Here is a 13059-nt window from a genome sequence, read left to right on the forward strand (position 1 = left end):
TGTCTCTTTCCCTCTCTGTCTCCCTCCCTGTCTCTTTCCCTCTCTATCTACCGCCCTGTCTCTTTCCCTCTCTGTCTCCCTCCGTGTCTCTTTCAGTCATGTCCTTTCTCAGAGCTGCATTGAGACTTTAAATCAAACTGACCTCTCCTTTTATTGTTACGACTGCAGCCAAGCCTCAGTCCCATCATTTGTGTGTGTGTGTGTGTGTGTGTGCGTCTGCAAAAATTGGACTTGCCTGCAATCCCCCCTCTCCACTCCTTCTCTCTTGGTCTGCATGCGCATGTTGCTACTGAAGGTTGCATGCGTACATGTTCAGTGTCCTCCCCTCCTCCTTTCCTCCTTCTCTTCTCCACTGCTGGCATCCCCCACTCTGCATCTCTCCATCAGTGCAGCCAGGGACGTCTGCATCTATCACAGCTTCAGCATCCTCCCCATCCTCTCTCTGCAGCCAGCATCCTATCTTCTCTCTGAAACATCCCTCGCTTCTCTCTCCTTTCTGCAGCATCTCTCACTCCATCCACACCATCTGCAGTGTGAGTCAGCCAGCCAGGCACACCTCTCGTCTCTTTCTCCCCCTCCGTAGAATCCTTACCCTGGGCTAGTAACTCTGCAGTCTCCCCCTCTTGCCTCCTCTCCCTTTGGCTAAGCAGCTACGCCAGTCCCCCTCGCTCCCTCCTCCACAGCATCGGCTGTTTGGAGCACCAGACATACACACAGGCAGGCTCCATCTATCCCCAGCCACGGAGTCCCTTCTCTGGGTAGCCGGGCTCCCGTTCCCCCTCCTGAGGATGATGCTGTGGATGAAGACGGAGGAGATGGCCCTTGGAACGATGTTAGAAAGACTCAGACTGGTCATCCAAAATGTTGGTATGTGTCAACAGTATGGCTATCTATAGGAATGCCTATGTATATAGTATGTACGTATGTACAGCATATGTCATTCTTGTCTGATGCACCGATCATAGCTACTTACTGTAGCTATGTTCTGTGACGCTGTGTGAGCTAAAATGTAATGTGTGTCTGTGTGTCGTGTGATATTGACCTAAATCATCAGAACCCCTGCAGCTCTGGGATACTGCAATCAGGAATATATTGGCTGATTGGTTGAATAGAGAACTAGATGAGTAAGCTAGATTGTTATTGTAGATACCTACCGTAAGGTATACTGTATGACGGCATAACCGTAAGCGTGAGCGTGTAGGACTGTAATAGGAGACCAGATGCTGCAGATCTTGTCGCTTCACGTCAGTATCTCCCAGCATCGTATCTAGATTTGATATATACATAACATCTCCTCTGACATTCCTTCCTATGGTAGTCAGGTCTCTAAAAAGGCCAGAGACTGTGTGGTTTTATGTTGAAAGATTTAGGTAGCCTAGCGGGTTAGGAGCATTGGGCCAGTAAACAAAAGGTTGCTGGTTCGAATCCTCGATCTGATTAGGTGAAAAATCTGATGTGCTCTTGAGCACAGCACTTAACCCTACTTTCACCTGTAAGTCTCTTTGGATAAGAGTGTCTGCTAAATGACTAAAATGTAAAGGTCTGTACTTACACTGAGTGTACAAAACATTAAGGATGCTCTTTCCATGACATAGATTGACCAGGTGAAAGCTCTGATCCCTTATTGATGTCACTTGTTAAATCCACTTCAATCAGTTGGGAGGAGACAGGTTAAAGAAGGATTGTTTTGCCTTGAGACAATTGAGACATGGATTGTGCATGTGTGCCATTCAGAGGCTGAATCGGCAAGACAAAATATTTAAGTGCCTTTGAAAGTTGTATGGTAGTAGGTGCCAGGCGCACCGGTTTGTGTCAAGAACTTCAACGCTGCTGGGTTTTTCATGCTTAACAGTTTCCCATGTGTAGCAAGAATGGTCCACCACCCAAAGGACATTCAACCAACTTTGCACAACTGTGGGAAGCATTGGAGTCAACATGGACCAGCATCCCTGTGGAATGTTTTCGACACCTTGTAGAGTCACTACCACGACGAATTGAGGCTGTTCTGAGTGCAAAAACGGGGTGCAACTCAATATTAGGAAGCTGTTCTTAATGTTTTGTATGCTCAGTGTATACAGGCCTATAATATCTGGCCTTCTGTTGAGTTACACATTTCTGTTAGCTAGCTCTCTGAGACCAGGCACTAGAAACACACACACACGTACGAGCACATGCATACACACACACACACACACACACACACACACACACACACACACACACACACACACACACACACACACACACACGAGCACATGTATACACACACACACACACACACACACACACACACACGAGCACATGCATACACACACACGTACGAGCACATGCATACACACACACAAACACACACACACACACAAACACACACACACACACACACATGCACCGATTCACCAACGCGCACATGCATGCAAACAGTGGTGTAGTGGAGGGTATACGAAGGTGTACACCGTAAACCCACTTATTTTTCAGTGGGCATTGTGTATACTCACTTCTTAATCATCACCAGTGGTGATTTTAGCATGTAGATCTTTTATTTTTATTACATTATTTTTATTTTATTTTTATATTGCGGAAAGATTGTTGCTTCATCAATGTAATTGTCTGCATCATTTCCAATCCCCCATATATTTTTGGGGAATATATATATCCATACACGCATGCATACATATGCACATTTTTTTATTTTTTTATTTTATTTATTTCACCTTTATTTAACCAGGTAGGCTAGTTGAGAACAAGTTCTCATTTGCAACTGCGACCTGGCCAAGATAAAGCATAGCAGTGTGAACAGACAACACAGAATTACACATGGAGTAAACAATAAACAAGTCAATAACATGGTAGAAAAAAAAAAAGAGAATCTATATACAATGTGTGCAAAAGGCATGAGGTAGGCAATAAATCGAATAATTACAATTTAGCAGATTAACACTGGAGTGATAAATCATCAGATGATCATGTGCAAGAAGAGATACTGGTGTGCAAAAGAGCAGAAAAGTAAATAAATAAAAGCAGTATGGGGGGTGAGGTAGGTAAATTGGGTGGGTAGTTTACAGATGGACTATGTACAGCTGCAGCGATCGGTTAGCTGCTCGGATAGCAGATTTTTAAAGTTGTTGAGGGAGATAAAAGTCTCCAACTTCAGTGATTTTTGCAATTCGTTCCAGTCGCAGGCAGCAGAGAACTGGAAGGAAAGGCGTCCAAATGAGGTTTTGGCTTTAGGGATGATCAGTGAGATACACCTGCTGGAGCGCGTGTTGCGGGTGGGTGTAGCCATCGTGACCAGTGAACTGAGATAAGGCGGCACTTTACCTAGCATAGCCTTGTAGATGACCTGGAGCCAGTGGGTCTGACGACGAACATGTAGCGAGGGCCAGCCGACTAGGGCATACAGGTCGCAGTGGTGGGTCGTATAAGGTGCTTTAGTAACAAAACGAATGGCACTGTGATAAACTGCATCCAGTTTGCTGAGTAGAGTATTGGAAGCTATTTTGTAGATGACATCGCCGAAGTCGAGGATCGGTAGGATAGTCAGTTTTACTAGGGTAAGTTTGGCGGCGTGAGTGAAGGAGGCTTTGTTGCGGAATAGAAAGCCGATTCTTGCTTTGATTTTGGATTGGAGATGTTTGATATGAGTCTGGAAGGAGAGTTTGCAGTCTAGCCAGACACCTAGGTACTTATAGATGTCCACATATTCTAGGTCGGAACCGTCCAGGGTGGTGATGCTAGTCGGGCGTGCGGGTGCAGGCAGCGAACGGTTGAAAAGCATGCATTTGGTTTTACTAGCGTTTAAGAGCAGTTGGAGGCCACGGAAGGAGTGTTGTATGGCATTGAAGCTCGTTTGGAGGTTAGATAGTACAGTGTCCAAGGAAGGGCCGGAAGTATATAGAATGGTGTCGTCTGCGTAGAGGTGGATCAGGGAATCGCCCGCAGCAAGAGCAACATCATTGATGTATACAGAGAAAAGAGTCGGCCCGAGAATTGAACCCTGTGGTACCCCCATAGAGACTGCCAGAGGACCGGACAACATGCCCTCCGATTTGACACACTGAACTCTGTCTGCAAAGTAGTTGGTGAACCAGGCAAGGCAGTCATTAGAAAAACCGAGGCTACTGAGTCTGCCGATAAGAATATGGTGATTGACAGAGTCGAAAGCCTTGGCCAGGTCGATGAAGACGGCTGCACAGTAATGTCTTTTATCGATGGCGGTTATGATATCGTTTAGTACCTTGAGCGTGGCTGAGGTGCACCCATGACCGGCTCGGAAACCGGATTGCACAGCGGAGAAGGTACGGTGGGATTCGAGATGGTCAGTGATCTGTTTGTTGACTTGGCTTTCGAAGACCTTAGATAGGCAGGGCAGGATGGATATAGGTCTGTAACAGTTTGGGTCCAGGGTGTCTCCCCCTTTCAAGAGGGGGATGACCGCGGCAGCTTTCCAATCCTTGGGGATCTCAGATGATACGAAGGAGAGGTTGAACAGGCTGGTGATAGGGGGTGCGACAATGGCGGCGGACAGTTTCAGAAATAGGGGGTCCAGATTGTCAAGCCCAGCTGATTTGTATGGGTCCAGGTTTTCCAGCTCTTTCAGAACATCTGCTATCTGGATTTGGGTAAAGGAGAAGCTGGGGAGGCTTGGGCGAGTAGCAGCGGAGGGGGCGGGGCTGTTGGCCAAGGTTGGAGTCGCCAGGAGGAAGGCATGGCCAGCCATTGAGAAATGCTTGTTGAAGTCTTCGATTATCACGGATTTATCGGTGGTGACCGTGTTACCTAGCCTCAGTGCAGTGGGCAGCTGGGAGGAGGTGCTCTTGTTCTCCATGGACTTTACAGTATCCCAGAACTTTTTGGAGTTAGAGCTACAGGATGCAAATTTCTGCTTGAAAAAGCTGGCCTTTGCTTTCCTGACTGACTGCGTGTATTGGTTCCTGACTTCCCTGAACAGTTGCATATCGCGGGGGCTCTTCGATGCTATTGCAGTTCGCCACAGGATGTTTTTGTGCTGGTCGAGGGCAGTCAGGTCTGGAGTGAACCAAGGGCTATATCTGTTCTTGGTTCTGCATTTTTTGAACGGAGCATGCTTGTCTAATATGGTGAGGAAGTAACATTTAAAGAATGACCAGGCATCCTCAACTGACGGGATGAGGTCAATATCCTTCCAGGGTACCCGGGCCAGGTCGATTAGAAAGGCCTGCTCGCAGAAGTGTTTTAGGGAGCGTTTGACAGTGATGAGGGGTGGTCGTTTGACCGCGGACCCGTGGCGGATACAGGCAATGAGGCAGTGATCACTGAGATCTTGATTGAAGACAGCAGAGGTGTATTTGGAGGGCAGGTTGGTCAGGATAATGTCTATTAGGGTGCCCATGTTTACGGATTTAGGGTTGTACCTGGTGGGTTCCTTGATGATTTGTGTGAGATTGAGGGCATCAAGCTTGGATTGTAGGACTGCCGGGGTGTTAAGCATATCCCAGTTTAGGTCACCTAACAGAACAAACTCTGAAGCTAGATGGGGAGCGATCAATTCACAGATGGTGTCCAGGGCACAGCTGGGAGCTGAGGGGGGTCGGTAGCAGGCGGCAACAGTGAGAGACTTATTTCTGGAGAGATTAATTTTTAAAATTAGAAGTTCGAACTGTTTGGGCATAGACCTGGAAAGTATGACAGAACTTTGCAGGCTATCTCTGCAGTAGATTGCAACTCCTCCCCCTTTGGCAGTTCTATCTTGACGGAAAGTGTTATAGTTGGGTATGGAAATCTCAGAATTTTTGGTGGCCTTCCTAAGCCAGGATTCGGACACGGCAAGGACATCAGGGTTGGCAGAGTGTGCTAAAGCGGTGAGTAAGGCAAACTTAGGGAGGAGGCTTCTGATGTTGACATGCATGAGGCCAAGGCTTTTTCGATCACAGCAGTCAACAAATGAGGGTGACTGGGGACATGCAGGGCCTGGGTTTACCTCCACATCACCCGAGGAACAGAGGAGTAGTAGGATGAGGGTGCGGCTAAAGGCTATCAAAACTGGTCGCCTAGAGCGTTGGGGACAAAGAATAAAAGGAGCAGATTTATGGGCGTGGTAGAATAGATTCTGGGCATAATGTGCAGACAGGGGTATGGTGGGGCGTGGGTACAGCGGAGGCAAGCCCAGGCACTGGGTGATGATAAGAGAGGTTGTATCTCTGGACATGCTGGTCTCAATGGGTGAGGTCACCGCATGTGTGGGGGGTGGGACAAAGGAGGTATCGGAGGTACGGAGAGTGGAACTACGGGGTCCATTGCAAACCAAAACAATGATAACTAGCCTGAACAACAGTATGCAAGGCATATTGATATTTGAGGGAGACATACAATAAGGCATAAAGTGATTGCAGGTCTTGATTGGGAGAGCTAGCTAAAACAACAGGTGAGATAACAGCAGCTAGTCAGTTAACACAGCAGCAGCAGGTAAAAATGGCGACGGCTAGGCAGAGAGGGTCGGATTAACTACACACAGATCCTGAGTTAAAGCACAGAGCCGACAGATAAAACACAAATAAACGGAATGGAGTACCGTGAATTAATGGACAGTCAAGCAAGCATCAGCTATGTAGCCAAGTGATCATAGTGTCCAGGGGGCAGCCGTAGATGGAGCAGTGAGGCCTCCACTAAGCTAGCCCGCGGCGTAAGATTGTTCGATAGACCTGTTCAGATAGCAGCCGATATGCTCAAGACAGCTAACGATTAGCGGGCCGCAGTTAGCATATGGGCGTTCAGGTTACGTCGCGATGGAGGGGCCAGTTGAATAACTCCCTCGGGCAGATAACGTCGGTATCCCAGTCGTGAAGGCCCGGTGGGGCTCCGCATCGGCAGTAAAACGGGTCCGGATAGGTGATTGTAGCCCAGGAGTGGCTGATGGAACTCTTCAGCTGGCTAGCTCCGGGATAATTGGTGTTTGCTCCGGAATTGATGTTAGCCAATAGTCACTCGGATAGCAGCTAGTTAGCTGCAAGATCCAGGTGTAAATGTCCAGAGCTTGCGGTAAAAATCCGGGGATATGGAGAGAAAATAGGTCTGGTATGCTCTGGTCTGAGTCGCGTTGTACAAAACTGGCAATAGTTTTCCGAGCTAAAGGATAGCTGATAAGCGCTAGCTGTGGTTAGCTGAACTACTCACGTTAGCTTGTGAGCTGGCTAACTTCTGGCTAGATGAATAACTCCCTCGGGCAGATAACGTCGGTATCCCAGTCGTGAAGGCCCGGTGGGGCTCCGCATCGGCAGTAAAACGGGTCCGGATAGGTGATTGTAGCCCAGGAGTGGCTGATGGAACTCTTCAGCTGGCTAGCTCCGGGATAATTGGTGTTTGCTCCGGAATTGATGTTAGCCAATAGTCACTCGGATAGCAGCTAGTTAGCTGCAAGATCCAGGTGTAAATGTCCAGAGCTTGCGGTAAAAATCCGGGGATATGGAGAGAAAATAGGTCTGGTATGCTCTGGTCTGAGTCGCGTTGTACAAAACTGGCAATAGTTTTCCGAGCTAAAGGATAGCTGATAAGCGCTAGCTGTGGTTAGCTGAACTACTCACGTTAGCTTGTGAGCTGGCTAACTTCTGGCTAGCTTCTGTTGTAGATTTCGGATACGAGGTGAATAATACCTTTGAGGAGAAAAAAAACACATCCGCACCACATTTGGTGAGGTAGGTTGCAGGAGAGTGTTTTGAAGTTGAGTTTTTAAGAAGAAAAAATATATATATAAAAAGAAATGCGAAGAAAAATATATAAAAAATATATACACGGGACAGGACGAGGACAAAGGACATCTGACTGCTACGCCATCTTGGATTACATATATACATACACATACCTATATAGACATACATACTTTTTTAAGAATATACCTTTATTATTCCCCGCAAAGCCTACCACCGATCCCCCAATTGGAGTAAACTAATAAACACTTAGGCTTCTACCTTCAGTTTATACATCTTATACACATTTTACAGACACAATCTATTTTACAATAGTTATATTTTGTTTGTTGTCACGATCGTGTGGAAGAGATTCGGACCAAAACGCAGCATGAGGAAAATAAGCCATCTTCTTTTAATTAAATGAACGAAGATGAACATGAAACGAAAACACTATACAAACAAACAAAACAACAAATGATCGTGAAGCTAAATAACGCAAGTGCACAGACAAGCAACAAACGTTAAACAAGACAACTACCCACAAAAGCCTACTGCCTATGGCTACCTTAAATATGGCTCCCAATCAGAGACAAATGAATGACAGCTGTCTCTGATTGAGACCCAATCCAGGCAGCCATAGACATAACTAGACAACCTCACAATTATCTATCCCATACACAATACAACACCCATAGACTAAACAAAACACACACAACATACAATGCCCACCCCAACTCACGCCCTGACCAACTAAACATAATCAAAATAACATAAAAATAGGTCAGGAACGTGACATAACCCCCCCCTCAAGGTGCGTACTCCGAACGCACCACCAAAAGTCTAGGGGAGGGTCTGGGTGGGCATCTGTCCACGGTGGTGGCTCAGGCTGAGGGCGAGGTCCCCACCCCACCATAATCAATCCCCGCTTCTTTATCCCCCTCACAATGCCCACCCTCCAAATAACCCCACCTAAATTAAGGGGCATCATCAGGATAAGGAGCAGCACCGGAATGAGGGGCAACACCAGAATGAGGGGCAACACCAGAATGAGGGGCAACACCAGAATGACTGGCGGATCCTGGCTGGCTGGCTCTGGACGCTCTTGGCTGGTTGACGGCTCTGGACGGTCATGGCTGGCTGACGGCTCTGGACGGTCATGGCTCACTGACGGCTCTGGACGGTCATGGCTCGCTGACGGCTCTGGACGGTCATGGCTCGCTGACGGCTCTGGACGGTCATGGCTCGCTGACGGCTCTGGACGGTCATGGCTCGCTGACGGCTCTGGACGGTCATGGCTCGCTGACGGCTCTGGACGGTCATGGCTCGCTGACGGCTCTGGACGGTCATGGCTGGCTGAAGGCTCTGGCTGATCCGGTCTGGCGGAAGGCTCTGGCTGATCCGGTCTGGCGGAAGGCTCTGGCTGATCCGGTCTGGCGGAAGGCTCTGGCTGATCCGGTCTGGCGGAAGGCTCTGGCTGATCCGGTCTGGCGGAAGGCTCTGGCTGATCCGGTCTGGCGGAAGGCTCTGGCTGATCCGGTCTGGCGGAAGGCTCTAGCGGCTCCTGTCTGGCGGACGGCTCTAGCGGCTCCTGTCTGGCGGACGGCTCTGTAGGCTCATGGCAGACGGGCGGCTTTGCAGGCTCATGGCAGACGGGCGGCTTTGCAGGCTCATGGCAGACGGACAGTTCAGGCGCCGCTGGGCAGACGGGCAGTTCAGGCGCCGCTGGGCAGACGGCAGACTCTGGCCGGCTGAGACGCACTATAGGCCTGGTGCGTGGTACCGGAACTGGAGGTACCGGGCTAAGGACACGCACCTCAGGGCGAGTGCGGGGAGAAGGAACAGTGCGTCCAGGGCTCTGGAGACGCACAGGAGGCTTGGTGCGTGGTGCCGGAACTGGAGGCACTGGGCTGGAGACACGCACCATAGGGAGAGTGCGTGGAAGAGGAACAGGGCTCTGGAGATGCACTGGAAGCCTGGTGCGTGGTGTAGGCACTGGTGGTACTGGACTGGGGTGGGAAGGTGGCGCCGGATATACCGGACCGTGAAAGAGGACACGTGCTCTTGAGCACCGAGCCTCCCCAACCTTACCAGGTTGAATGATCCCCGTAGCCCTGCCAGTGCGGCGAGGTGGAATAGCCCGCACTGGGCTATGCAGGCGAACCGGGGACACCACCTGTAAGGCTGGTACCATGTACACCGGCCCGAGGAGACGTACTGGAGGCCAGATACGTTGGGCCGGCTTCATGGCATCCGGCTCGATGCCCAACCTAGCCCTCCCAGTGCGGCAAGGTGGAATAGCCCGCACTGGGCTAAGCACGCGTACTGGGGACACCGTGCGCTTTACCGCATAACACGGTGTCTGACCAGTACGACGCCCTCTTACTCCACGGTAAGCCCGGGGAGTTGGCTCAGGTATCCAACCCGGCTTTGCCACACCCCCCTTTAGCCCCCCCCCCCCCAAGAAATTTTTGGGTGAGCCTCTCGGGCTTCCAGCCTCTCCTACGTGCTGCCTCCTCATACCAGCGCTCCTGGGCTGTGGCTGCCTTCTTCTCCTCCCGCAAGCGGCGATTCACACCAACCTTAGCCCAGGGTCCTTCTCCATTGAAAATTTGCTCCCAACTCCATTCCTCTTCTCTCCATTGTTTTAGTTCCTTTTCTCCTTCCTCAATCCGCTTGGTCCTGTTGTGGTGGGTAGTTCTGTCACGATCGTGTGGAAGAGATTCGGACCAAAACGCAGCATGAGGAAAATAAGCCATCTTCTTTTAATTAAATGAACGAAGATGAACATGAAACGAAAACACTATACAAACAAACAAAACAACAAATGATCGTGAAGCTAAATAACGCAAGTGCACAGACAAGCAACAAACGTTAAACAAGACAACTACCCACCAAAGCCTACTGCCTATGGCTACCTTAAATATGGCTCCCAATCAGAGACAAATGAATGACAGCTGTCTCTGATTGAGACCCAATCCAGGCAGCCATAGACATAACTAGACAACCTCACAATTATCTATCCCATACACAATACAACACCCATAGACTAAACAAAACACACACAACATACAATGCCCACCCCAACTCACGCCCTGACCAACTAAACATAATCAAAATAACATAAAAATAGGTCAGGAACGTGACATTTGTTTTTAGTCCTTCCTCTATTTCTGATGTCCATCCAGTTAGATTTCTATTTGTAACTGTGCTATTTCACAAAATGTCTGAACCTATATTCATTTTACAGACCCCGTATGTTTTACATTGTTTATCTTGTTATTAGTCCCACCCTTCAGCTCCATTCAACCCCTCCCATCTATCTCTCAACATCCTCCAATTTGGATTTCTATTTGCCATATATTTTTCAACTGTGCTGTGACGCTTCACACAAGTACTGAACCTTTCTATTCTCATAGCTTAAATTTACAATTTACAGATTGTAAATTAAAAATTAAAAAAAATCCTAAAATAATAATTATATTATTGATTGATTGACTATGGCTTTTCAAATCACCCAGTACTGCTATCTGCAGCGTTAGTTCTAAGCAAATGTTGCAATTCTTTAGCCATTCCTGGACCTGTGATCAAAGACGAGCTACATATGGACAATACCAATATAAATGATCTAATTACTCTGCTTCCTCACAGCAGAATCTGCAGAGCTGGGAAGATTGTAACCCCCATATATATATAACATTCTATTGGTTGCAAGAATTTTGTATAATAATTTAAATTGAAAAATTAGAAGTTTTGAATCCGGCGTTGTTTTGCGTATCAATTCATAAACCATGTGCCATGGAATGGGTACATCGAAAATCTCTATTTTGCAATTTATATGGCACAGCTGTCAATATTTTGGTCCTTAAATGAAATTGGTATATGTTTTTATTTATCACACTTTTCTTTAACCATTTATGTTCTTTAATACAGCCTGGTTTTCATAGCTGACTTTGAAAAGGCTTTTGATAAAGTATGACTGGAGTTTATATATAAATGCCTAGAATATTTCAATTTTGGGGAATCTCTTATAAAATGGGTTAAAGTTATGTATAGTAACTCTAGGTGTAAAATAGTAAATAATGGCTACATCTCAGAAAGTTAAAAACTATCTAGAGGAGTAAAACAAGGTTGTCCACTATCGGCATATCTCTTTATTATTGCCATTGAAATGTTAGCTGTTAAAATTAGATTAAACAATAATATTAAGGGATTAGAAATCCGTAACTTAAAAACTAAGATGTCATTGTACGCTGATGATTCATGTTATCTTTTAAAACTACAATTTGAATCTCTCCACGGCCTCTTAGAGGATCTAGATACTTTTGCTATCCTCTCTGGATTAAAACCAAATTATGATAAGTGATATTACGTATTGGATCACAAAAAAATGCTAATTTTACATTACCATGTAGTTTACCAATTAAATGGTCTGACGGAGATGTGGGCATACTCGGTATACAAATCCCAAAAGAAAGAAATTATCTCACTCCAATAAATTTGTATAGAAAGTCAGCAAAAATAGATAAGATCTTGCTACCCTGGAAAGGAAAATACCTGTCTATTTGTGGAAAAATAACCTTATTAACTCTTTAGTCATATCACAGTTTACATATTTGCTTATGGTTTTGCCTACACCTAGTGAACTGCTTATTAAATTATATGAACAAAAAATATTCAATTTTATTTGGAACGGCAAGACAGACAAAATTTAAAGGGCCTATTTATATAACGAATATGATTTCGGAGGGCAGAAATTAAGTAGAAGTAGAAGGGGAAAAAAGTAAGGAACTTGTATGTCGGTCCAGAATGTAAATCTTGCAGGGGCAAACTCCCCCCAATTTGTTTTAGATGCATGCCAGCAAAGCCACTACACAGCACTAAACAATACATGAATTGCACTATAATGGCGACAAACGGTGCCCACAAACTGTTAGGGCCTACATAAAACTGTCCCAACAGCAGAGCTTTCTTTTCAGCACCATGGAGTGAATCCTTACCACTGCTACACCTGGCTATCAGCGGGGTCTTGTCTGGCAGTGAAACAGTTCATTCAGCCTCATTTACTGCCTTTTAAAAAAGCATAGCTGATATGGCTGACTTGCTTAAACAAATGTGGTTTCTACTGACAATTGAGATGTACAAACTATGGCATAAGGGAACAATGAGCGGATAAGAGGCATTCCATAATTTCGATTAAGACATTAATGAGCGAGCTAAGATGGACGTAGTCAATATAACTCTGTTCAGCACTTTTGAAATGTACAGCGACAGAATGCAGAACATGGGCTGCTCTTACAGTATTTTCCCTGTACACCAAGTCAGAACCGTAGGATAAATAAAGGGGGAATATAAGCAGACAATGAAAACTCTTACAATATTAGATGATGACATTTCTCAA

At 46.6% G+C, this 13059-nt stretch overlaps 1 protein-coding gene across 4 annotated transcripts in view; it reads left to right on the forward strand.

Annotated features, from left to right (window-relative positions):
- Positions 1–13059, forward strand: part of LOC139546366 (guanine nucleotide exchange factor DBS-like) — a 118966-nt gene continuing 105907 nt past the window's right edge. For 2 of the 4 annotated variants that reach the window (XM_071354672.1, XM_071354673.1), the window contains exon 1: positions 718–867. In XM_071354672.1, coding sequence (XP_071210773.1) covers positions 789–867 — 79 coding nt within the window. In that variant the 5' untranslated portion in view covers positions 718–788. Of the gene's footprint in view, positions 868–13059 lie in introns of all 4 variants that reach the window. The other 2 variants (XM_071354678.1, XM_071354675.1) reach the window with 2 other exon arrangements.

The sequence above is a fragment of the Salvelinus alpinus genome, chromosome 20 (assembly GCF_045679555.1).
Source record: "Salvelinus alpinus chromosome 20, SLU_Salpinus.1, whole genome shotgun sequence".
NCBI classification, from domain to species: Eukaryota; Metazoa; Chordata; class Actinopteri; order Salmoniformes; family Salmonidae; genus Salvelinus; species Salvelinus alpinus.